This window comes from Oncorhynchus masou, chromosome 24 (assembly GCF_036934945.1).
Source record: "Oncorhynchus masou masou isolate Uvic2021 chromosome 24, UVic_Omas_1.1, whole genome shotgun sequence".
Lineage (NCBI taxonomy): Eukaryota > Metazoa > Chordata > Actinopteri > Salmoniformes > Salmonidae > Oncorhynchus > Oncorhynchus masou.
Window position 1 is genome coordinate 61,546,276 of NC_088235.1, and position 25,694 is coordinate 61,571,969.

Here is a 25,694-nt window from a genome sequence, read left to right on the forward strand (position 1 = left end):
TGGTGTCACCATTTGGGGGCGCTCTTAAGTCAGCCACCGTCGTACAGTACAAGGATCAGGTCCCTTATGAATGCAAAATAAAGATGTTACCCTGATTAGCATAGATGGAATCAGAGAAGGATTGAGATCATTGTCAGGGGAGAAACTAAATACATGTGACTTGTATCAATAGTGTTGTATCTACAATGGAGGAAAACAGCTGTTTGACTTCTCCCTGGTACAGCTTAACATACACCTAGGATAAATCATTTTGGGGATGTGGTCTGTTGTCATGGCAACAGTCTCTCCCAACTCTCCCACTCCCGAAATTCCGACGGCGAGTCATTTCTCCCAGAGGGCTGGTTAAGTCTGTCTCGGTGGTAATAGACTAGCAGCCGAGCGGAAGAGACCGATGCCATCGCTCTGGAGCCTCCACTTTGGCTCTGAATGGACAGAGTAGAGAGAAGTCCCTCACTCCTCCGTCTCCCTGCCACTCCATCCGTCTCTCCTCCCTGACCTTATCTCTAAATCTCTCCCGTTCTTACCCTCAGGCCATTCTCCCTCCATCCACGTTCACCTCCACTACTGCGAGCCCCCCCCGCACAGTTATGATTAGCCTCCCACTGTCTTCTGACCACTGCCTCGACTATCTACTCCATTGTACACTCTCCCCCAACAACTCTCCACACAGCAGCCCATCTCTCCACTTCTGGTCCATCTTCCCTCCCCTCCACTCCACTCTCCTCTCCTCTTCCCTCTCAACTTTCCTCTGCTGTCCACTTTTCCCCCTCCCCTTTCCACTCACCTTCCTCATGAGATGGACCAGGTCCTTGGGCCAGGCGGTGTTGTACTGCACACTGACGGTACTGAAGAGCTGCATTAAAGACTCCACTGAGTTACTGGCATGGATTTCATAGGGCCTCTGACAGAGGGAGAAAGAGAGAGAGGGTACGAGGGAGAGAAGATAGAGAGATTAAGGGGGTATGAGAGTGAGGCAGGGAAAGAGAAAGAGAGTGAGAGAAAAAGAGGGAGGGATATGGGGGAGGAAAGCATAGATAGACAGTGAGAGAGAGAGAGAGAGATGGAAAGAGATGAGTATCAACCACATACAGTAAGCGTCAGTTGTCATAACTCAAGAACAGCCTCACTGCCCATAAGGCCTTTCCTTACCCAACCACGCAGCACCTCGAAGACCGTCACGCCTAGTGACCACCAGTCTACCTCAAAGGCATAACCCGTCCCCCCACTCACAAAGGACTGGAAGATCTCTGGTGCTGAAGGGGATACAACACAGACAGGGTCAGACAGCTAGGCTACACCCAGTCAAGACCATAGCTTACTGATGGATATTTACACAGTATGTTAAAGAGGTTTCCAGGTCCCAGATCGGTCTTGTCATAGTTGTGGCAATGACCATGTGAGTTGGCAAGACGCCACAAACAGATCTGGGACCAGGCCAGTGATAAGGGTTTCCAAGGGCTGAATGAATAACAGGTGAGAGTCTTACCCATGTAGGGCTTGGTTCCAGCTAAGGCAGTGGCCCTCTCTCCATCCTTGATTATTGTAGCAATGTTGAAGTCTGTCAGGTGGGCATGGCCTGTGAAGATATCGTGCTTATGCTGCATTCATAACATCTCATTTTATTGGTTAGTGGGAAACGTGTCTACCATCTCTGAGCTCCAACTTCTCCCATATGCTGAACTCTCACATCACATATTAAGGAAATTACATTGCCAACAGCATTTTCAGCAGTTAAATGGAACAATAAAACATGATTTATAAAAACAATCTATTAATATGGTTTTTGAACACTAGAATTTGTTATTAGTAGTATTTTCCAAGTTTCCCACTTGTCATGAATGCAGCATCAGAACCAAACTACTTATATTTAACACAACATCCATAAAATAAAAAAACATGTTTATTTCTCCAACAAAACTAGCCAAAATTAACTTCAAGTTACAGTATCTAACTCTGACTAACTGTAACGAAAAATAAAACACAAATAGTTTAATGAAATCATGATTCAGTGTGTCAACAAGACTTGTGTGCCGGAGTCTGGTCTAGTGGTACTGCCAAATCCAGACCACATATAACCGCTAGCGACGGGGTTATGAATCCTGCCATGGCCCCTACTAATGCAAAAAATCTGTTGATGTGCACTTAACACTAATTTTCTCCAGGGGTGCCAAAATACTATGGCTGACCCTGTAAAATAACACATTTCACTGCACCTATCTGGTGTACGTGACAATAAAACATATACAGTGCCTTGCAAAAGCATTCCTGGTACTTCTTCACATTGTGTTGTGTTACAAAGTGGGATTAAAATGCATTTAAATGGTCCTTTTTGTCAACAATCTACACAAAATACTCTAATGTCAAAGTGGAAGAAAAACATGTAATAACTAAAATAGCTGTTGCATAAGTACTCAAACCCCTGGGTCAACACGTTAGAAACACATTTGGCAATGATTGCAGCTGTGAGTCTTCTTAGATAAGTCCATAAGAGTTTTGCACATCTGGATTGCTCAATATTTGCAGATTATTCTTTTCAAAATTCTTCAAGCTCTGTCAAGATGTTGGGGATCATGACGAGATAGCGATTTCCAAGGTGAATTGGTGCGGCTGGCTTCCGGGTTGGAAGGAGGAGAGATGACTAGAAACAATTCGGTTGACCGTTTTATGTGTGGATTTATTGTTGGAGTAGAGGACCTTGTGCATTTCAGGTAAAATTACAACTCTACCTTTATATCCCAGGACATATTAGCTAGCAACAGCAAGCTAGCTAAATAGGACAAATTAGAATGCTTTTCCACCTGTCCCCAAAACAATAGAATGTTTAGCTGTTTTAAAATCCCTGAGCGGTTTACTTCCTCTCCGGCAACTGAGTTAGGTAGGACACCTGTATCTTTGCAGTGATTGGATGTATTGATACACCACCAAAAGTGTAAATAATAACTTTACCATGCTCAAAGGGATATTCACCGTCTGCTTTGTCTTTATGTTTAACCATCTACCAATAGGTGCCCTTCTTTGCAAAGCATTGGAAAACCTCCCTGCTCTTTGTGGTTGAATCTGTGAAATTGCTCGACTCAGGGACCTTACAGATATATAATATATATACATATATAAATTATATATGTATGTGTGGGGTACAGAGATGAGGTAGTAATTCAAAATCATGATGAACCCTATTATTGCACACAGCGTGAGTAATTGCAACTTGTTATGTGTCTTGCCATAACAAAGGGGTTGAATACTTATTGAATCAAGACATTTCAGCTTTTCATTTTTAGTCAGTTTGTAAAAATGTCTAAAAACACAATTCCACATTGACATATGGGGCATTGTGTGGAGGTCACTAAACGCAAAATCTCAATTTAAATGTAATTTCAAAATGTGGAAAAAAGTCAAGAGGTGTGAATACTTTCTGAACCCACTGTAGTATGTTTACATGAAGGTAAAACATGTACACAGGTCTGGCTGTGACATGTCGCGAACATGTAATGAGTACGGGTTAAAGTCATCTCTAAGAAGAGGCAGGCTCACCTTGCTCATCCAACAAGATGTTGTCTGGTTTGATATCCCTGTGAGAGAAAGAGGGAGAGGAACCACAGATAAATCCGTGTGTCTAAGAACATGGAACTATTTATAGTCAATATAAAACGTGTGGAACAGAATGTGCATTTCTAAGTGCACACGTGCATGTGCTTGCACGTGTGTGGAACAGAATGTGTATCGGCATGTTGGAGGCTTGTAGGTGTGTGTGTGTGTGTGTGTGTGTCTTGGCGTATTTTATTCTATGCTTACATCATGTGGCTGTGTATTACATATGTGAATGTGTGCCCATATGTATGTGTTCCGATGTATCGATCCCTACAACACTACATTGGACATGGATGAACGGGAACATGGCGATTTCCAATCCAATCCCTTGGAGACACTTGCAGGTTTTCTCCACACATGCTTATTACATGGGGCACCCGTGCAGAGGAGTCCCAACACAAACAACAACACCTTGGTGTTTACCCACCAGCGCAGCCCACAGCCAATTAGCAAAGCCCACACCACTTTCTAAATTATGCAGCCTGTCACGCAAGTGTGACTAATACATTTAGTCCACATAGAGAGTCTCATACACTACACTAACATGATATCAGGATGTATCAAGACCACTTCAGGATATATCAAGTCTTTTTTTAACTGGTGCATTCCTCAAGAGGTTTAATGGGGCTCCCGAGTGGCGCAGCGGTTTAAGGCACTGCATCTCAGTGCAAGTGGCGTCACTACAGTCCCTGGTTCGAATCTGGGCGGAATCACATCCGGCCATGATTGGAAGTCCCATAGGGCGGCGCACAATTGGCCCAGCGTCGTCCGGGTTTGGCCGGGGTAGGCCGTCATTGTAAATAAGAATTAGTTCTTAACTGACTTGCCTAGTTAAATAAAGGTTAAATAAAAAAATCAAGAAAAATGGAACTGTAATTACAAGCCCAAGTCATTTAGCCCACAGAGTCTTTGTCTCATACACGCCACTACTATAAAATGCATGTGCACTAAGGCTATGCTATAGCAAGAGGTAAGTCTCTATTGCTAACTGATGTATTTTTCAAGAGATTTCTGTATAGGAAGAACTCCAATATGAAAGCCCCGATATCGCAAAACCAGCTCATTCTGGTTTTGCGATAAGGAAGTAACATTCCTGTTAGCGCTGAGGCTATACTATACCAAAAAGTACATCTCCCTTGCTAACTGATGGATTTCTCAAGAGTTTTAATGGAAATGTATTCTATTCCTGCCCTATAGCCATGCGAGAAAATCCAATATGAAAGCTCTGCCATCCTGCCATACCGCCACCGTGGATATTTTGATATGTAAAACCATACAGAGCATTTCTCATTGAACACAATTTTTCTATTTTACGTGACTAGCAATGCAGTCAAACGTGTTTACCAAGCATGGAAACTCCAGCAGCAGACAACTGACAAGTGTGAGGTGGAATTCCACGTCAAAGCCCTCCACTTTAGAAGTGGGAAGTGAACATTTTTTCCCCACTGTTTTAGTTTGTCTCCGGTGCAGAAGAAGAAGAAGAAAAGAGGGGGAATGTTCTGGCGTTCTTTGGGGACTTCTTCGCTTGGACTAATTTTTCATTCCTTGGGCATCATGGCAGCAGCAGACTGTTGCTAGGAGACACTTCTTCCCCCAGTTGGTGCAACAAAATAATAGTATTTTCCTTTCACAAACCCACAGCGTGAAACCAAATTGTAGAGCAGGAGATGGCCACAGATACCTAGGGATTGGACTTGGCCTCCTCCAGCAGACGCAATTGTGTCAGTCAGAACAGTTGATGCCAGGGTGAGATAAAAACAGAGAGACTTGGTAAAACTCACTGAATCTTTTTTTTTAACTGACTTCATTGGTATTTAGATAACCAAGAAGACTAGGTCGATATACCGTATATATCGCGGTATTTGGAATTACCGATGGTATGATATTCTTTGAAGCGGTATGACAATCTGGATACCGCCAACCCTATCGTGAAGCACATTAATCAAGTTCACGAGGTGAAAATGTTTTTAATTAACTGCCGAGTTTAAAGAAAAGGACAAGTGTGTGATGATCCGAGTTGGATCGACATCATTTTGTGTATGTGTGCGCTCCACGGCACAAACGCACACGCGCACTCACCTTCTCACCAGTATGCAAGCACCCACACAGTTCTTTGCACTTTCGAGGAGCGATTTGCTGAAAACGAGCTTTGGAATAAAAGGTTAAAACATTTTGAGGCCATCAGTGAGTGGAGTTCGTGGTCTACAGGGACCTAAAACGCTTCTCATTTACAGCACTGACACTTTCTTTTTTTACTGCACTCGGCAATTTCAAACAAAAACTCACGACTGCAAGTCATCCCACGCTGAAGAAGATTGATGGTTACAGCAACATAGATACCAGAGCTTTGTTTAGATGTGCAAAGAAGCAAAAATGAAAGGAGAATGCCCAGGTGATTGCGGAACAGAATTGTCTCGATAAACAACAGACTGTTGGACACACATAGCCTATAGGCTACTAAACCCATTTAAGTTTCAAAGTCCGATGGAGAGAACTCAGCGCCTTAAAAAGCATACAAAAGAACTAAACCACTGTCCAGTGATATACTAGTCAATTAAAAGCTGTGGCGTTTCCTCCAATGAGCCCACATATTGAAAGGCTACATCATCAGACCAAAAGTGGCGGTTCTCAAGTACTACAGTGAGGTGAGCATGTAGCCGGTGTCAGAGCTGGGACAGTGAAAAGAGTGATGCAGGACTACCCGCTCTGCCCGGGGACACTCAAGACAGATGAGAAAAGGATGATGATGAATCATTACAACCCCCAACGCAGGCCATTCATCTCCCACTGGACATGCAGGTGATGGGATGTCGGGTCTCTGGAGCGAGAAAGAGAGAGAGAGAGAGAGGGCCAGGAGTCCCAGGAGTGACACCCAGGGTAGGCGTAGTCAGGGAGGGAAGATTAACAGCTAAAAGCAGACGGTGGCCAGCTGTGTGTTAGCAATCACCTACTGGGTGTTTTGGAGAAACGGTGTCATTATTGTAGCCCATACCTGTGGATGATGTGCCTATATGTAGCCCAGTGCAGTAGATGTTGTGTCTATGGATGTTGCCCATACCTGTTGATGATGTGCCTATATGTAGCCCAGTGCAGTAGATGTTGTGTCTATGGATGTTGCCCATACCTGTGGATGATGTGCTGGCTCTGCAGGTAGTCCAGTGCCAGGGTCATCTCACACAGGTAGAGTTTGACAGCGTCCTCGTTGAAATGGACGTTCTGTTGGAGGTGGTAGCGCAGGTCCCCTCCCAGCAGCAGATCCACCACCATGAACATGTCCTCCTCGTCCTGGAACGAGTACCTGGGACACAAGGCGGAGGTCAAAGGGCTCAGTCAACATCCTGTTAGGGCCAGGATACAGACAAACAAGGACACACACACACACACGGGAACAAGACACACAGGCGCAAGACAAACATGCTGACCACATGCCTCCTGCTGAATCCTGCATCTACCAATCGCAAAAACACACAACCGTAGAATAGCTCACACAAGACACTCACTATGTATGTGTGGAACTGAGTTTGCATGTGCGTAGATTAGGGCTCTCCAACTATGTCCCTGGAGAGCTAGCGTCCTGTAGGTTTTCATTCCAACCCTAATCTAGAGCATCTGATTCTAATAATTAGCCGGTTGATAAGCTGAAATCAGGTTAGTTACAAGTGGGGTTGGATCGAAAACCTACAGAAGAGTAGCTCTCCAGGAACAGGGTTAGAGAGACCTGGCCTGTAGCCTATTATGTGTTAACGTATGCAGGAGTTGGTGTGAGTGCGTACTCGCATGTAAGCTCAAAACAAGCACATAACTTTGAGAGTGATCGTTATCTTAAATGAGCTGACATTTGTCGGAGCGTGTGAATGCAGGAGAGTGATTGCCAAATTAAGGCAAGAACAGAGACAGCCTTTGATTGATGTCTCTTAATTGAAAACGGCTGATGGGCGGCTAAAGATCGTTGTCAATCAGGCTTACTAATCAAGCACATCACATTAAAAAGCGTCCAGAAAAGAATCTGGGTGGGATTTGGGACACTCTACTACACCCCCTCTCCACAGGTGTCGACTAAAAACACCAAGCCCTAGCGGCACACTAGAAACCCAAACCACACAGTACATAAACACAAAATGTCAGAAATCCACAATCATCTCACAGTAGTCACAACAGAGAGGGAGCGAGAGAGCAAGAGAGCAAGAGAGAGAGATAGAGAGAGAGAGATAGAGAGAGAGCGAGATAGAGAGAGAGCAAGAGAGAGAGAGAGAGCAAGAGAGAGAGAGAGAGCAAGAGAGAGAGAGAGAGCAAGAGAGAGAGAGAGAGCAAGAGAGAGAGAGAGATAGAGAGAGCGAGAAGGCTTTCCGGAGGTGCTCAAGCCGAGAGATAGCGGGAGATTTCTTTATTCCCATTAAAGCCTGGTAGATTATTGCAGCATTATTATATATGTTTCATTTTGGCAGATTTCCTCATCCTACCTCTATATCACCAGGCTTAACCCCACACACTCAGGGGGCATTTTGATTGGCCCTCTCCATGCGCAATTTCCTTCTCTCTATATCAGAGAAAATGGAGCACCATGTTTCAGAGAAAGTGAAAAATCAACCTATCCTCAACAGGACATCGGTTTTGCAACGCCGAACGCTGTTCACAACAATGTCAAGCCCGACGTCAAAAGGAACACACAGATCAACTGATAAAATGGTCTGATTTTGAAAAAGACTACTGTCTCTATGAATATTCCCCATAAAATAAAATATGATTGACAGGGGTTTCCCATTTCTGTCAGAGGGATTGGTTGAGAAGAAGTCCTGAGAAGGAGGGATTGGTTGAGAAGAAGTCCTGAGAAGGAGGGATTGGTTGAGAAGAAGTCCTGAGAAGGAGGGATTGGTTGAGAAGAAGTCCTGAGAAGGAGGGATTGGTTGAGAAGAAGTCCTGAGAAGGAGGGATTGGTTGAGAAGAAGTCCTGAGAAGGAGGGATTGGTTGAGAAGAAGTCCTGAGAAGGAGGGATTGGTTGAGAAGAAGTCCTGAGAAGGAGGGATTGGTTGAGAAGAAGTCCTGAGAAGGAGGGATTGGTTGAGAAGAAGTCCTGAGAAGGAGGGATTGGTTGAGAAGAAGTCCTGAGAAGGAGGGATTGGTTGAGAAGAAGTCCTGAGAAGGAGGGATTGGTTGAGAAGAAGTCCTGAGAAGGAGGGATTGGTTGAGAAGAAGTCCTGAGAAGGAGGGATTGGTTGAGAAGAAGTCCTGAGAAGGAGGGATTGGTTGAGAAGAAGTCCTGAGAAGGAGGGATTGGGAGGGATCCATGCTAAACACAATATTGAACTTATGTGATCAGCATTGTATAAGGTTATTATTGTAAGTCAGTGAAATCATCTACAGTCTAGGGCAGTGCTTCCCAAACTCGGTCCTGGGGATCCCAATGGGAGCAGATTTTTGTTTTTGCCCTAACACTACACAGCTGATTCAAATGATCAACTCATCATTCATCTTTGATTATTTGAATTAGCTGTGTAGTGCTAGGGCAAAAACAAAAACGTGCTCCCGTTGGGATCCCCAGGACCAAGTTCAGGAAACACTGACCTAGGGGTAAAATTTTGAGGTCAAAAATAGCATGACAAAATAATTTCCACCAAAGCTCCCATCTTCCTTCAGATCAAGAGAAAACGGATGCAGGATCTATCCGTGGACATCCTGGTGACGTGTCCCGATAGCTTGGTCTGATGACTGGAGATCTTCTAACAAACCTAACCTCCACTCCAAACACACACACACAGCATCAACAGATGGCCAGGCTGAGATGGAGTTTGCTGTCCACAAGTCCCTTAGTTATTGTCACCTTCTTATCACCTCCTTGTCATGCCCTGATCCTGAGCAGCATGCAGCTGATGGTGAAGAGAATGCCCTCTGTGGCGTTCAGTGTGATAGCAGTGGTATTAGTGCCCGTTCCCTGAGCCCCCGTGGCTGAGATTAGAACGGTTTTCACATCCCCTTCAGGTAAACTGTCAGACGTGGAGCTGACATCTGAGCCGTATTTAAGCTTGGATAGTGACAGCCTTGTCACATTCAGATTTAACACCAAGGACAGGGAGCGACAGAAAGTGAGAGAGAAGAAGAGAGCGAGAGAGAGAGAGAGAGAGAGAGAGAGAACATTCCGGATGAATGCTTTAGCAAATACAGCATGTGTCTCACTACGTTTGGGGAATTCAAAATCAAAGCACACAAGCACCCTGTAAAAATGTCTGTAAAAATCGTTCAAGGAGAGGCCAAGGAAGCAGCTCAAACAAATGGATGATATGAAAGCAAGTTGGTGAAAGAGAATTGTAATGTGTGTGACCAGACAAACGGAGTTCTCCAAACACCTCCTTTTATCTCCTCTCTCATTGACAATATTACAGAAGTTAAAGTTCTGAAAAGAAGACTATAAAGAGAACGCTATAAGAGGAAACAGCTTGAGAATGGACTTGTCATGGGTCAAATATGACCAAGACAGTTGATTGGGGACCTGGCTAAGGCCTGAGCCTTGGGAGAATTTTGGCAGGGCCAAGGAGAAGAGGGGCCATGTGGAACAGTCAGGACAGGTCTGGACTGACTGGGACAGCAGAGTACAGAGGAAGGTTACCATGCTGGAAAGAGTCTGAGAAACAGGCTGAAATAATCAGGCCATGATGACAAATGAGCCAAGGGAAGCGTAGGGAGAAGGAGAGAGAGAGAGAGAGAGCGCTAGATGAGAGAAAGCGAGGGAGGAGAGAGACACGGAGGGGAGAGAGGGTGAAAGAGAGATGGGGGTGAGATGGGTTAGAGAGAGAGCGAGAGAAAGGAAGAGAGAGAGAAAAAAAAAGAGACACGGGGCTCTGAATGTGGTCTGCTTCATGACTGTGGCCTAGATAGTCTTACGATAAAGACAGCGTGGCTCAGGCTGGTCAAGGGGCTGGATCACAAGACACATCCGGCTCCTCTGAGGATCCCTCTAACAATGCAATGAATGAGTGAGCGCTGCCTCTCGCTCTGCGGTCCCTAGCCTAGTCCCCCTCCCCCGTCCCCCTCCTCTGGTCCCCTCAGCACACCCCTCTCCCCCCCCTCCACTGGCCTTATTTCACAAGGTGCACTTTGGACCTCCTACAGGACCGTAAAGCTCTGGAAAGTTACAATTGCAGAGAGAACAGAACATCACTTTAATGGCGAGGTTGCTTTGGAAAGTTACAGAGTTCTATGACTGTGACTAACTCCTGTGGCGCTCTGTATCTAATGAAGACTGCTGTATAAATGCGTTTGTAACAGCAGAAGAAGAAATCGAACAGGACTTAGCCCCCTGAGGAAATATCCCTCAGTTATTTTTATGGCTGTCAACAGAACCGAAGCTTCCACCCAGGGCTTGTTATGCCTATTGTGTTTGGGGTAAAGCCCTAATTTGTCTCACCACCTCCCAGAGCATTGTTCTCTTCAGCCAAGGAATCAATATTCTTAATAGACTTAGAGGAGGACAGGGTGTGCATTCATTCTCACCGCAGTGACTTCTCTCTCTCTCTCTCTCTCGCTCACTCTCTCTGATGGACAGGACGGATGGACAGCGGAGGAAGAACGCAGCTCAGCGGATCCCACTGATGACTCACCCTCTGCGATGCCTTAAAAACCCTCTTTAAAAAAGGGTCTCCAAAGCCTTATAGCTCACAGACGACAAAATATCCCACAGTGCTCAACTCTGACACATTAACTCCCTCTCGCATCACTTTCTTCTCCACTTGGTTCAAGCTTTCACAGCCTCTGTCTAAATCTCAGGGGAATCTGGCCAACGGTGTTTGAGAGTAGATTTGTTTCAGTGTAATGCTTAAGGCAAAAACCTTGTCCTGGTAATGATTTACACTGGAAAGTGCACAGGATCAATTTCACTGCATACACTTAATGCATGTAATACTGTACGTCCGGGGTAGGGAAAAACGACCTCGGCAATTTAGAAATACAAATTGATCGGGGGATGAGACGTAGACCGTGTCTACACCTGTGTCGTGATGGCTTGGGTGATTTGGGTGGATTTCTTGAATGCTGCAGATGATAATCACATTTTTCTCTCTCAAGGTGGCTAATCCATTTGAATACATGTATATCCCACTCCTACACATTCTATGGCATCTATCTGCAGCAAGTGAATGGTCACGGCAATTAGCGCATGCCGCAAACTTGACAGTCCTCCAGGCTTTTAAGCAGTCTTGTTCTAGTGATGTGGATTCGGTGCCCAGGTTCCCTCTAATGAATTCTCTCTGAAGCAATGGATTGAGCTTTTTTCAAAAGAAAACCAAACAGAATTCAGGACATCATAATGAAAGAAAACCTAGGCTTCAAAATGGTGTGTGTGTGTGTGAGATAGAGAGAAGGAAGCAAATCCAAAGCCTTGTAGATGGTGACTCTGTTTTGACAAACCAAACAATGCCCAAATCCCTTCTTAACACCTTTTACCCCCCCCCCCCTCTCCCCTTCATTGTGATTTCAAGAATCGTTACTTTACGGGATGGCTGTTTCTCCCAAGCTTCCGCTCTCCCCCTCTCTTTTTGTGTCTTGTGTCTAGGAAACAACTCCTACTAATCTTAATCAAAGTTGGCGTTCTGATGAGTGGCAGCCTCTGATGTTTACTTTGGGGAATATAGGCACTGCAGTTCCCAGAAACACTGGTTGGCCCATCTTTAGTCCATCAATAATGGAACACCTCATTGGGCAAACTCCTACAGCCAGAACACATAACACAGTGCATGCCCATGGACACTGCCAATGTTCTGCAAGTCAGCAAAGACTTACGATGTGCAGCAGCATACCCACAAACAGTACTAATTAAACTCCTGACCCTTACACTGTAAAGAGGGTAGTAGAAGTATCACCAAATATTGTGATGACATCCACATCCATAGGAAGTCCTCATCATCTGCTTGATTGAAAGTAAGAACAAGTTAATGAAGGAGACAGTTCCCTGTTTAAGCAGGAAAATAAACAGTGAATTCCTTTGTCTCCGTGCTGAGCTCTCTTTCTCTGGTTTGAGGAGAAAAGTCAGAACCTTTACTCATTCAATTTTTCACTGAGTAATCATGATAGGCTCAGCAGGACATCAGATGTCAACTTCAGACAAGCCAAGTGAGAACCCAACAGCAAGGCCAAATCAACCAACAAAAGGAGTCTGGTCAGTGAGAGCCTTCATCTGCAGGAGCAATACACAATGAGGCTAGTGTGATTGATACACTCTGTACAAAGTTATTTTTAGAAACTCTGCCGTTCGTTCTCTGGTGGCTTGGCAGGGGACCAGGCTGGCTAGTATTACGGTTCCGACAGCTGCTCAGGTTTGGGGTCCGTGGGTTTCAAAAAGCAAATCAACTTTGGAAAAAACATACTATCGTTTTTTCCTCGAGTCGACAGACGGGAACAGCTGTGGCCTGCCTGACAGGCAGGCCGTCTCCATGTGGGTTTTGCCAGCTTTCTACCATTGTTTGGCTAAATCTGAACAGTTTGATGGCGACGGTTGTGGATGTGCCTTCCTATCAACCCCCCGCCCCATGCATTGATGGTCTTTGTAATGCAGATTTGATAGCCTGTGTATGGTTCTAGGAGAGGAGTTCAAAACAATGGATAAATTATCCAAACAATATATTTCACCGGCAAAGGGATACATAATAACTCAAACTTTCTATTAAAAAAAGCTTATACTGGCTGAGGGGGACGGAACCAATTCCACGCCACTCTGGCATGCCTCGTTGTTGTTGTTTTGTTCCAGTGTAATTTGAGATGGGCTGACCACTTACCCAGTTTCCCTCTGAAGTTCACTTGAATCGCAGGAAGATGAGGTGCGATCTAAGGAGCACTATAATTCCTGCCTACTCATAACGCTGCTGTGTCTTTGTCGCTAATGGGGCTTTTGATGTGCCAGATACAGAGCTGAGCAGAGCCAATCAGAAAAAAAGCTGGGAAACTAGAACAAGGATAGGGCTGTACACTCCTTGAGGGAATTATATATATATATTTTTAAACACACACAGGCCCTACAATTACTACTACCACCTCATTAAAAAGCCCTCTGTTTATTTTAGTTCGGAAGCTTCTCTCTGAGAGAAAAAAAAACAACAACATTCCAGTGTTAAAACTTTAATCATCGCCAACTTTGGATAAAAACTAACATGCATATAAGACTTGGAGTAATAAGCTGCAGTGTGTGCGGGTGTACTTTTGTCTTGGTGCTCAGTGATAAAGGGTCTGTATGAAATGAATGATGCTCCCTGTATCAATTACTCAGAGGATATTACCACCGTGTGCAATATCATTCTACCAATTAAACAGGAGCAAAGTGCTTTGGTGTAATATGCTGTAAACACTGTGCTAGCTTCCCAATTACATTTAGAATATGTGCTGCAGAGACACGGAGATAGTTGAATAATGAAGCTGGTCCCCTACATCACCCAGATATACTCCTGAGGGGAAAGTATTGGGTCAACTTACTTTACATTACAGCAATTAAGAAATGTGTGGTGCAATGGGCGCATGGATCTGAATGAAAATAATCTGGTCAAATCTCATGTTCCCTGTATAGTGCACTACTTTTGACCAGAGCCGCATCACCACTTTCTGGGTCCGTTAAAACTGGCACAGTCGGCAGGCATCGACTTATCAAAAGGCTCTGGTCGAAAGTAGTGCACTATAAATATGGTGTCATTTGAGACACAGACCACAGCTGTTGTTTCCCTTCAATTAAACGTTCTCATCTCATTGTCCAATTGAGGGTTAAAACATGCATCCACCCCCAACAGAGAATACACACACACACACACACACACACACACACACACACACACACACACACACACACACACACACACACACGGTACCAGCTGAGGCATGCAGAATGTACAAACAGTATCGAAAGTGAAAAAAACACAGGATAGTCACCAGAGGTTTACTAAAAAAACATGTTCTATTTCCTGTAGAATCTCTAGCTCTCTAAAGACGTTTCGGACCTCGTCTCTCTCTATGCACTGCTGTTTGTTCATGTACTTCATGGCGTACATCTTCTCTGTGTCCCTCTTCTGCACGATGCACACCTGCAGGGGAGACAAGGACAAAAGAACAGAGAGTGAGCTACCAACTAACTTAGGACTGGAACCGGACTCACATAAAGCAAGTAAGCACAGACACACACAGACACGCACACATTAGTATGCAATGATATCCAGTACACCATGGCATGAGACAATGCCTTTTCATAATGGCTGATGTTACTGCCCTCCGTTACAGTGTTTCCAGTGTGGCATGGAAAACAAGCCACAAACAGTCTCCGGTCCTCATCATGTTGTGCTCATTAAAACTAGACGTTCCGTGGACAAAGTGGAGAAAAGTACATGTGAAATGTCAAGAGCAGGACAGGGGGTATGGGAGGGAAGCCTCATTACTGTAACATCCAGTCATTAGCATTTTTTTTAAATTTATTTTATTTAACTAGGCAAGTCAGTTAAAGAACAAATTCTTATTTACAATGACGGCCTACCAAAAGGCCTCCTGCGGGAGACGGGGCCTGGGATTAAAAAATAAAATAAAAAATACAACACAAATATAGGACAAAACAAATATCACAACAAGACAACACAACACTACATAAAGAGAGACCTAAGACAACAACATAGCAAGGCAGCAACACATGACAACACAGCATGGTAGCAACACAACATGGTAGAAGCACAAAACATGGTACAAACATTACTGGGCAGTCAACAGCACAAAGGTCAAGAAGGTAGAGATGACGACAATACATCACACAAAGCAACCACAACTGTCAGTAAGTGTCCATGATTGAGTCTTTGAATGAAGAGATTGAGATTAAACTGTCCAGTCTGAGTGTTTGTTGCAGCTCGCACCAGTCGCTAGCTGCAGCGAACTAAAAAGATGAGCGACCCAAGGATGTGTGTGCTTTGGGGACCTTCAACAGAATGTGACTGGCAGAACGGGTGTTGTATGTGGAGGATGAGGGCTGCAGTAGATATCTCAGATGGGGGGAGTGAGGCCTAAGAGGGTTTTATAAATAAGCATCAACCAGTGGGTCTTGCGACGGGTATACAGAGATGACCAGTTTACTGAGGAGTATAGAGTGGAGTGATGTGTCCTATAAGGAGCATTGGTGGCAAATCTGATGGTCCAATGGTAAAGAACATCTAGCCACTCGAGAGCACCCTTACCTGCCGATCTATAAATGATGGATCCGTAATCTAGCATGGGTAGGATAGTCATCTGAATCATCAGGGTTAGTTTGGCAGCTGGGGTGAAAGAGGAGCGATTACAATAGAGGAAACCAAATCTAGATTTAACTTTAACTTTAAAGCCTGCAGCTTTGATATGTGCTGAGAGAAGGACAGTGCACCATCTAGCCATACTCCCAAGTACTTTTATGAGGTGACTACCTAACGCTCTAAACCCTCAGAGGTAGTAATAACACATATGGGAAGAGGGGCATTCTTCTTACCAAACCACATGACCTTTGTTTTGGGGGTGTTCAGAACAAGGTTAAGGCTAGAGAAAGCTTGTTAGACACTAAGAAATTAAATAAATAAGCATTTAACACAAAATCCGGGAAGGGGCCAGCTGAGTATAAGACTGTATCATCTGCATACAAATGGATGAGAGCTTCCTACTGCCTGAGCTATGTTGTTGATGCAAATTGAGAAGAGCGTGGGGCCTAGAATTGAGCCTTGGGGTACTCCCTTGGTGACAGGCAGTGGCTGAGGCAGCAGATCTTCTGACTTTATACACTGCACTCTTTGAGGTTGTTAGCAAACCAGGCCAAAGACCCCTCAGAGACACCAATACTCCTTAGCCGGCCCACAAGAATGGAATGGTCTACCTATAACAGTTAGGATCAGCTTGATCTCACCCTTTAAATAAAGGACAAACTGTGGCTGCCTTCCAAGCAATGGGAACCTCCCCAGAAAGGAGAGACAGGTTAAAAAATGTTGGAGATGATATGGGCAGCAACCTTAAAGAAGAAAGGGTCTAAACCATATGACCCAAATGTTTTTTGGGGGTCATGTTTTTTGGGAAAAAAGAGGGAGAAGCATCGGGGATAGTTGCATTAGAAGGGGTGGGAGATGAGGAAATGTTGGACGGGCAAGGAGGCATGGCTGAGTCAAATAGGGACCCTGACTTAATGACGTGGTGATTAAAGAGCTCAGCCATGTGCTTCTTGTCAGTAACAACCACATCATCAACATTAAATCATGCAGCGCCTTATGTCAAGATGGCAGATTTGAGAGAAACAACAAATGCTGGTACAGGTAAGTGTCTTATATCGGCTGAAAGCTTAAATTCTTGTTAACATAACCACACTGTCCAATTTACAGTAGCTATTACTGCGAACAAATACCATGCTATTGTTTGAGGAGAGCTCCCAACAACAAAACACTTTTTTCACCGTTTGATAAATTCACCTCTGAAGGTGAAATGTGTACTTACATTCTGAAGTCTTGCTCTGATTTATCATCCAAAGGGTCCCAGAGAAAACATGTTCTGTTAGATAAAGTGTTGTTTTGTTAGATAAAATCCTTTTTCATATCCTAAAAAGGTCCATATAGCATGCATGATCGATTTTGTATTTACACTCGTTCAATTTGCAAAGAAAGGAATCTGTAAAAATCTCATCTTTAACCTTGTTTCAACGAGTCAAATCACAATCGAATGTATTCTTCAGAGATCCTAGAAAGTAAAAAAGACTTCACTATATCATTAGGGGTGTAGTATACCCTATAGGACACCATATTTAGTCAGAGAGCGACACCTTCATGGCACTCCGATAACGCGGATGGTCTTCACTTGAACGACTGTATCTTTGTCAAACAAGCACCAATCGGGATCAAACAAAGCTAGGTAGAAAGGCATTGTCCTGGGTTATACTGGAGTGTCTGTCGCAAAATGTGCAACAGCATGCATTTTCCTTTTGGACAAAAATTATAAGAATATTCAGAGTTATGAAAACTGGTTGTTTTGCAAATGTTGAACTTATAATATGGCTACTAATACTGGGAAAGCTAAATCAAAGTCCAAGTATACAGATTTGACGATATTCTTGAAGAAAAATGTAATATGAATGCAACCGTCTCCGTCATGATTTGCCTATATGTACCTGGGTGACTTCACACTAAATGTCATGTAGTTTGCTCATACTTCAAGTTATCTGTCTGGAACTTTGCACATACACTGCTGCCATCTTGTGGACAGCATTGGAATTACAACCACAGTGATGGCTAGAACTGGGACCTTTCTCTTGCATTTCAAAGATGGTGTTAAAAAAAACAACCTTTTTTCTATTGTGTTATATTCTCCTACATTCAATTCACATTTCCACAAACTTCAAAGTGTTTCCTTTCAAATGGTACCAAGAATATGCATATCCTTGCCTCAGGGCTTGAGCAACAGGCAGTTAAATTTGTTATGTTAGGGGGGCTATCCCTAAGAAGTTTTAATGAAGTGGTGATTAAAGAGCTCAACCATGTGCTTCTTGTCAGTAACAACCACATCATCAAAATTAAGGGACATGGGCAGCTGTGAGGAGGAGGGATTATTCTCCAGGTCTTTAACCGTTTTCCAGAATTTCTTGGGGTTAGACCCACAGAGAGAGAACTGCTCCTTAAAGTAACTAACCTTGGCCGTCCGAATAGCCTGAGTGCACTTATTACTCATTTGTCTGAACGATAGCCAGTCAGCTTGCGTGTGCCGAGCCTTTCGCCAAATGCAATTCTTGAGGTGGAGTAACTCTGCAAGATCACGGTTGAACCAGGGGCTGAACCTGTTTTTAAGTCTCATTTTCTTTTGGGGGGCGTGTTTGTTAACAATACCACTGAAAATATTTTTAAAAAGAAGGTCCAAGCGTCTTCGACAGAGGGGATCAAGCTGATTCTACACCATTTTACAGAGGCCAGTTCATGAAGGAAGGGTTGCTCATTAAAGTTTTTTAGCAAGCGTCTGTAAAACAGTTATCACTAAGGTCAATACAGAAAACATCAGACACCAGGAAGCTATGACCTCAGCTACTGTTACGCAAACGGTCTGCTGCAGAAAATAAACAATGGTTCGGGAAGAAAACTCACTTCTATAAATAAGTACGTATCTCCAATGAAGAACATAGAAAATCAACTGTACCCAGTAAAAGATTGAAGTAATCAATTGTGATATTAACACTGTTTACACCTATCCAACTCCCATGTTGAGTGATAAAACTATTCATGCAAGTTTGGAACATGTTCACATAGATTTTTATGTGAAAAAAATAAATAAAAATAGCCTCAAACCCCATTGAACAGTTGGTATGACAAAGTACCAGGATGATACAACCCACCCCAACTGTCACGTCTCAGGTAGTACCAAGGTACTGCGGTGCCGGAGGCAGAGTGATGTGGCTGAGCACGCACGCACACACAGATCAGTAAAACCTAACATCCAAGTGTTGCTCCAGCTATCTAACTGAATTGTCCACAACAGCCCAGGTGTCCTCGTTACAACAGATGGTTGGTTTACAGCATTAGAGGATGGAATGACAGGAGGAAATCTATTACTCTCCAAAACGCAATCTAATTGCCTGCCTCCCTCCCTCTCCCTCTCGCTGGAGCACAAATAAGAACTGCTCTACCTCCTTGCTCTCCGTCCCGCTCATCTTTCCTACTCAGGTTTTTCTCTCTCTGTCAGACTTTGTCATAGGCTCATTACAGTACAGTATAAAATAATACCATTTCCCTCCTCCTTGCGGATCTGTGTTAAGTTGTAAGGAGAGAGGGTGTGGGAAGAGGCATTGAGTAGATGACAGAGGACATGGTTGTGGTGGAAGAGGAGAAGCTTGCTGAGTAAAACCAGTCTCCTTCATAAAATGGACAGATCATGGGGGGGGGGTTGTTTTTATAATTATGTTCTTAAAGATTTTCTTGCCCCCTCGTATAACACCGCGGCTCACGGCCCTCCAGATTTCCTCCTTCCTCTCTTGTTGCCCTAGCCTACACACAGACCCAATTTCCTCAGCCTCATTTCATAGAGGCCAGCCAGTCACCTGCACTGCGCGAGGGGATGGACGATGAAGGGAAATAAAATGAAACACTGCAACTGCTAACCAAACGGCTAAAGCTTTTACCACTTGTCCTTCTAAGGCTGTTAGCTCTTCTCATGACTCCCCTTGTCGCTGGAAAGCATGGAGCGCTGGTGACAGCCTGTGATTTCAGCCCCAGAGCAAAGCAGTCTTTCACACTCGAGGCCACAGTTACACTGTCTATCGCACCGAGAAGCCAACGGCCTATCAGACCTATCAAATCTGCTGTCAAATACCCAATCTCTGGCCCCTCATTTCAGTTCAGACACATTTGTATGACTGAACAAATCACATTTTATGTGCCCGAATACAACAGGTGTAGACTTTACCGTGAAATGCTTACTTACGAGCCCTTCCCCTACGATGTAGAGTTCAAAAATAAGAATTACGCTATATACATGGAGTACCAGTACCATATCAAAGTGCAGGGGTACAAGGTACTTGAGGAGATATGTTCATATACACAGAGTATAGAAATACTAAGACTAATAAAAGGAACAGAGGAGCAGCAGCATATACTATATGATGAGTGTGAAAGTATGTGTGTATGTGTGTATGTGGCATCAGTATGCTTGTATGTGTATTATATGTGTATCTGCGTATGTAGTGTATGTATGTGTGTGAATTTCTGTGAGAGTGTCAGTATAGTATGTATGAGAATGTGTGTGTGGGTAGAGTCTTGCGAGTGTGCATAGGGTCAGTGCAAAATAGGGTCAACCATTTGATTAACTATATAGCAGTCTTATGGCTTGGGGATATAAACTTCCTTGGAGACTGTTGGTCCGAAACCCGATGCTCCGGTACTGCTTGCCGGATGGAGCAGAGAGAACAGTCTATGGCTTGGGTGGCTGAAGTCTTTGGCAATTTTTCTGGCCTTTCCTCTGATGCCGCCTGATAGAGGTCCTGGATGGCAGGGAGCTTGGCCCCAGTGATGTACTGGGCCGTCCGCACCACCCTCTGTGGCGCGTTTGCGGTCAACGAAGTTGCAGTTACCATACCGAGCGCTGATGCAGCCAGTCAAGGTGCTCTCGATGGTGCAGCTGTAGAATATTTTGAGGATCTGAGAGCCCATGCCAAATCTTTTCAGCCTCTTGAGGGGGAATAGGCACGGTCATGTCCTCTTTCTCAACTGTGCAGGTGTGTGTGGAACATGTTAAGTCCTTAGTGATGTGAACACCAAGGAACTTGAAGCTCTCGACCCGCTCCACTACAGCCCTGTCAATGTGGATGGGGGCGTGACCAGCAGCCAGAAAGATAATGTATTAAGAGTTTATTCATTTATTCATAGAGAATATTAGCGATTCAATAGATCAGAGACCAATTCTGTATAGGTATAGACAATTGGAATCAAACTGAGCTGAAGGTCTGAATCTGACCATTTTCATAACTATTAGCTTATGAATATAGGGTACAGTATTTACACCATCTAAAATTCAAATCATTGGAGATGGCGAGGACAGATTAGCATGGTGGTCCTAGACTAGGACTGACTGTCAGAGCGATGGCTTCTGGGTCTGAGCCTTTCTCAGGGTAATAGACGCCAAAGCGAGCCTAATTAATTCCAAACTGTTTTCTCTAAAATGCTAATGGGCGGCACAGTCCAAAGCATTATGGTCCCGCTGGCTATATTTCATTGTTAAATATTCATTATGAAGCCCTGCTATTCAGGCTAACTTCAGAGTTAATAAATAGGCACGGTAAAAGGTCAACCTTTTTGGAAACTGGGAGTATTTACTTTGGGGCCAGCCCTGAGGATGGTGCCAAACCGCTCGGCAGGCTGTTGACTGGGGCATGCGGTGTGACTTGGTGAGGCGGCGGCAGCTAATAAACTGGGCACAATCACAGGAACAGACTGTGTGTACTGCCTGCTTCCAGCTTTGTTGGCAGGAGCGGCGCGGTGGACAGCGTTGCCTGGAGGTGAGGCACCCTACGTAGTGACAACGTTAGCTGAATGGTTGTAATCTCTGGCCACCAGCTGCACAGCACACCTGCTTATCTTGCCTCTAAAGAGGCCTTTCAAAAGAGGGACGACCCATCCATTGGTCAGGTTGGATATTGATTTCCTCCCTGCACCGCCTTGGAGAGAGGGAAGTGTGCAGCCGGCGTTTGATGTGGAAAGAGTCGAAGGAAGGGAGGGCGGAGGCTGGAGATGAAAAACACCTGTCCTAAAAGAGATCCACACCTCAATGAAATGCTCAATCACTGGAAAGGATCAAACGACAAACTTAAATTGTTTTGAACATTATAGTTTGTCACTTTGTCCCCCCTCTTTTCACAATTCTTATTTAAATCAGTGTTCTGTGACCAGAAAGCAGATAATAATAAATGAGCAAACTCAAATTAAATCATATTTAATTTGTCACATAAATAAACAAAAGATGTAGACTAACAGTGAAATGCTTACTTCCCCATTAATGCAGAGTAAAAAATAAATAAATAAATAAAATACACAAAGAGTAACGATAACTTGGCATTTGGAAAGTATTCAGACCCCTTGACGTTATCCACATTTTGTTATATTACAGCCTCCTAAAATGTATTAAAATAAATGTTCTCCTCATCAATCTACACAGAATACCATATAACAAAATGAACAGGTTTTTAGAAATGTTTGCAAATGTATTAAAAATGAACAGAAATACCTTATTTACATTAGTATTCAGACCTTTTGCTATGAGACTCAAAATAGAGCTCAGGTGCATCTTGTTTCCATTGATCATCCTTGAGATATTTCAACAACTTGATTAGAGTCAACCTGTAGTAAATGAAACCTATTGGACATAATTTTAAAAAGGCACATACCTGTCTATATAAGGTGCCACAGTCGACAGTGACTGGGAGACTAGTCAGGAAAGAGGGAATGATGAACGGAGCAAAGTACAGACAGATCCTTGATGAAGTCCTGGGGGGGGGTTCACCTTCCAACAGGACAACGCCCCTAAGCACACAGTCAAGACAACGCAGGAGTGGCTTCGGGTCAAGTCTCAAGAATGTCCTTGAGTGGCACAGCCAGAGCCTGAACCCAATAGAACTTCTCTGGAAAGACCTAAAAATAGCTGTGCAGCATCACTTCCCATCCAACCTGACAGAGCTTGAGAGGATCTGCAGAGAAGTATGGGAGAAACCCCTAATACAGGTGTGCCAAGCTTGTAGCGTCATACCAAAGAAGACTTGAGGCTGTAATGCTAATGTGAATCGAACATCTCTGGAAAGATGGCTGCCAAAGGTGCTTCAACAAAGTACAAAGAGTAAAGGGTCTAAATACTTATGTAAATGTGATATTTCAGTTTTGTATTTTTAATACATTTAGGGGTATTGATTGTGCTCGTTTCCATCCCCCCACCAGGTGTCTCCCATCTCCCCTCAGTATCCCCTGTGTATTTAAACCTGCGTTCTCCGTTTGTCTGTTGCCAGTTCATTTTGTTCGTCAAGCCTACAAGCGTTTTTCCCCTTGCGCGTGTCTTTCTATAGTTCCTGTTTTCTAGGTTTTGACCATTCTGCCTGCCTTGACCCTGAGCCTGCCGTTCTGCACCTTGCCACGCCACACAGATTATTGACCCCTGCCTGCTCTGACCCTGAGACTGCCAGCCATTCAGGACCTTTTCGAACACTGTCTGGATTACCGACCTCTGCCTGCCCTTGACCTGTCGTTTTGCCTGCCCCTGTACTAGTAATAAACTCCTGTCTGCATCTGGGTGTTACCTGAAACGTGATCATTTTAGTATAAGGCTGTAATGTAACAAAATGTGGAAAAAGTCATAAGGTCTAGATACCTCCGAAATGCCCTGCATATCAACCACCAATATCTGATATCTTGTTTTATGACAATGGTATCTAAATACCATGCTTAAAGAATGTGGTCATTAGAAGGAGAATCTTCATGGTCGATTTCAATATAAACTGGGAAAACAAAACTCGCAGGAAAAAAAAAAACTCAGATCACAGACCATTTCAACCTCACTAAAATAATACAAGGACCAACCAGAGTAGCAGACGTCCCAGACTCAAATTTATCTGGTGTTCACTAACAGATCTGATCGAATAACTAAGTCCATTACCGCTTCCCTTCTCAAGCCGTTGGGTACTGGTCCCCTGGCTGATGCCCCCCCCCACGACACCCCTCCCCAGGACATTAATGGGAGTCCCGTCTATAGCGTCAGCTTTCTCCTGGACTCCCAATGTGGGGATCGGCTCCAGCAACGGGTGGACTGGGAGGGGTATGGTCCAGAGGAGCGTTGTTGGATGGTGGACCTCATCCATAGTCGCAAGCTGTTGCGCCAGCTGATTGTTGTGTTGGTGGAGTAGGTGTCCCTGTTCGCCGACCGTCATATATATAGAGAGATAGAGAGATAGAGAGATAGATAGAGATATATATATATATATATAGATCTATCTATCTCTTCTTTTTAGGTAGTAATCTGTAACGTAGGCACAGAGTCTGGAAGCAAGTGCCGTGTGAGTTTAATGAAAAGGAACATGGAACGAATACAAAACAAGAGATGAGTCTAACAAGGAAAACAAACAATACTACCTGATGACTGAAAGAACAGACTGCTAGATAAATGGTAAGTTATCAAGGTAGTAATGAAATTCAGGTGTGACTGATGATGGTTGCCAGGTGCGCGTAATGATTGGTTGCCAGGACCGGTGGATAGTACACCGGTGACGCTGAGCAGTGAGAGCGGAAGTATACGTGATACCGGCCCCTTTACATGGATGTTGCATTATTGTAATATTGATGTTGATTAATATGCATTGACCCCTATAAATAAATAAATAAATAAATAAAGTAGAGACAAAAAAAGGCCATCATAACATTAACTTATTTATCCATATACTCATTAGAACTTTGAGTAAGCATATGCTTAATGAGGAGACTCTCACCAGCAAACACAAAACAACGATTGTGGACTTGTCATGAGTCGTAATGGGAGCATCCATTTAAGTAATCGCAAAGCATTCGCAAGTTGTTGCTAGCGCAATCATCTCCTCCATTATCGAGCCTAATCCCACACCCCATCCCTCTGACTCGAAATACCCTGTCCCTGTCAGGGTATTTGGAATCTCTCTGCAATTCTAATGGAGTATAAATTCTTAATTGGACCTGAAAATGAGACAGATACAGTCCATGACTGACAAGGCAAAGAGACTCTTCTACAGACAGGAGAAGGTGCCAAGTGCACGCCGCAAAATAAATAATAGGGGTTTATCCGACAACAAAATAGAGCCTGTCACTCAAAAACAGCGGCAAAGATTTTATACAGCCTATTGGCATGAATAAATACATATCAAAACCACTAATGATTCATCATTTCCAAAACCAGACATTTTTACTCAAGGAAGGAAATGGTTTTCGTTAGTATCTTGTACTGTGTATCAAAAGAATACATCAGAAACACGGTGAGATTTCAAAATAGCTAAAGCCCATGTACAGTAAGTCATACTGTAGGAGTCAGTTATTTACCCATCTCTGCATTCCTAACTTAATTTTGATCAACATATATTTTTTTATTTAAACTTTAAATCGGCACATAGAACTATTGGAGCATGCGACCAAAACAAAAAAGGCATCCAGTCTGTTTAGAGATGCACACGGCGGCTTCAGGTTTAATCGTCAGAACAATTTAAAGATGACCAGCTCTTCAAATACCTGTTTTATGGACCAGTGAATATTTCAAATCCAACAATTGAGCTTTGTGCCGCAGAAACCATTACCGCCCTTATCAAATCAAATGTTATTTGTCACATGCGCCAAATACAACCGGTGTAGACCGTACAGTGAAACGCTTACTTACAAGCCTCTAACCAACAATGCAGTTAAGAAAAATACCCCCCCCCCAATAAATAAATAAAAGTAACATATAATTCAAGAGCAGTAGTAAAATAACAATATGAAGGCTATATTACAGGTACAGAGTCAATGTACAGGGGGACCGGTTAGTTGAGGTAATTGAGGTACTATGTACATGTAGGTAGAGTTATTAAAGTGACTATGCATAGATAATAAGGGGGTAGCAGCAGCATAGAAGAGGGGAGGGG

At 43.8% G+C, this 25,694-nt stretch overlaps 1 protein-coding gene across 1 annotated transcript in view; it reads right to left on the reverse strand.

Moving 5' to 3' along the window:
- Positions 1-25,694, reverse strand: part of LOC135512437 (serine/threonine-protein kinase 32C-like) — a 94,124-nt gene that overhangs the window by 7,862 nt on the left and 60,568 nt on the right. Inside the window, exons 3-8 of the mRNA XM_064934464.1 lie at positions 14,489-14,640; positions 6,713-6,886; positions 3,532-3,569; positions 1,487-1,576; positions 1,150-1,253; positions 785-901 (exon numbers count right to left, since the gene is read on the reverse strand). Coding sequence (XP_064790536.1) covers positions 785-901; positions 1,150-1,253; positions 1,487-1,576; positions 3,532-3,569; positions 6,713-6,886; positions 14,489-14,640 — 675 coding nt within the window. The remainder of the gene's footprint in view (positions 1-784; positions 902-1,149; positions 1,254-1,486; positions 1,577-3,531; positions 3,570-6,712; positions 6,887-14,488; positions 14,641-25,694) is intronic.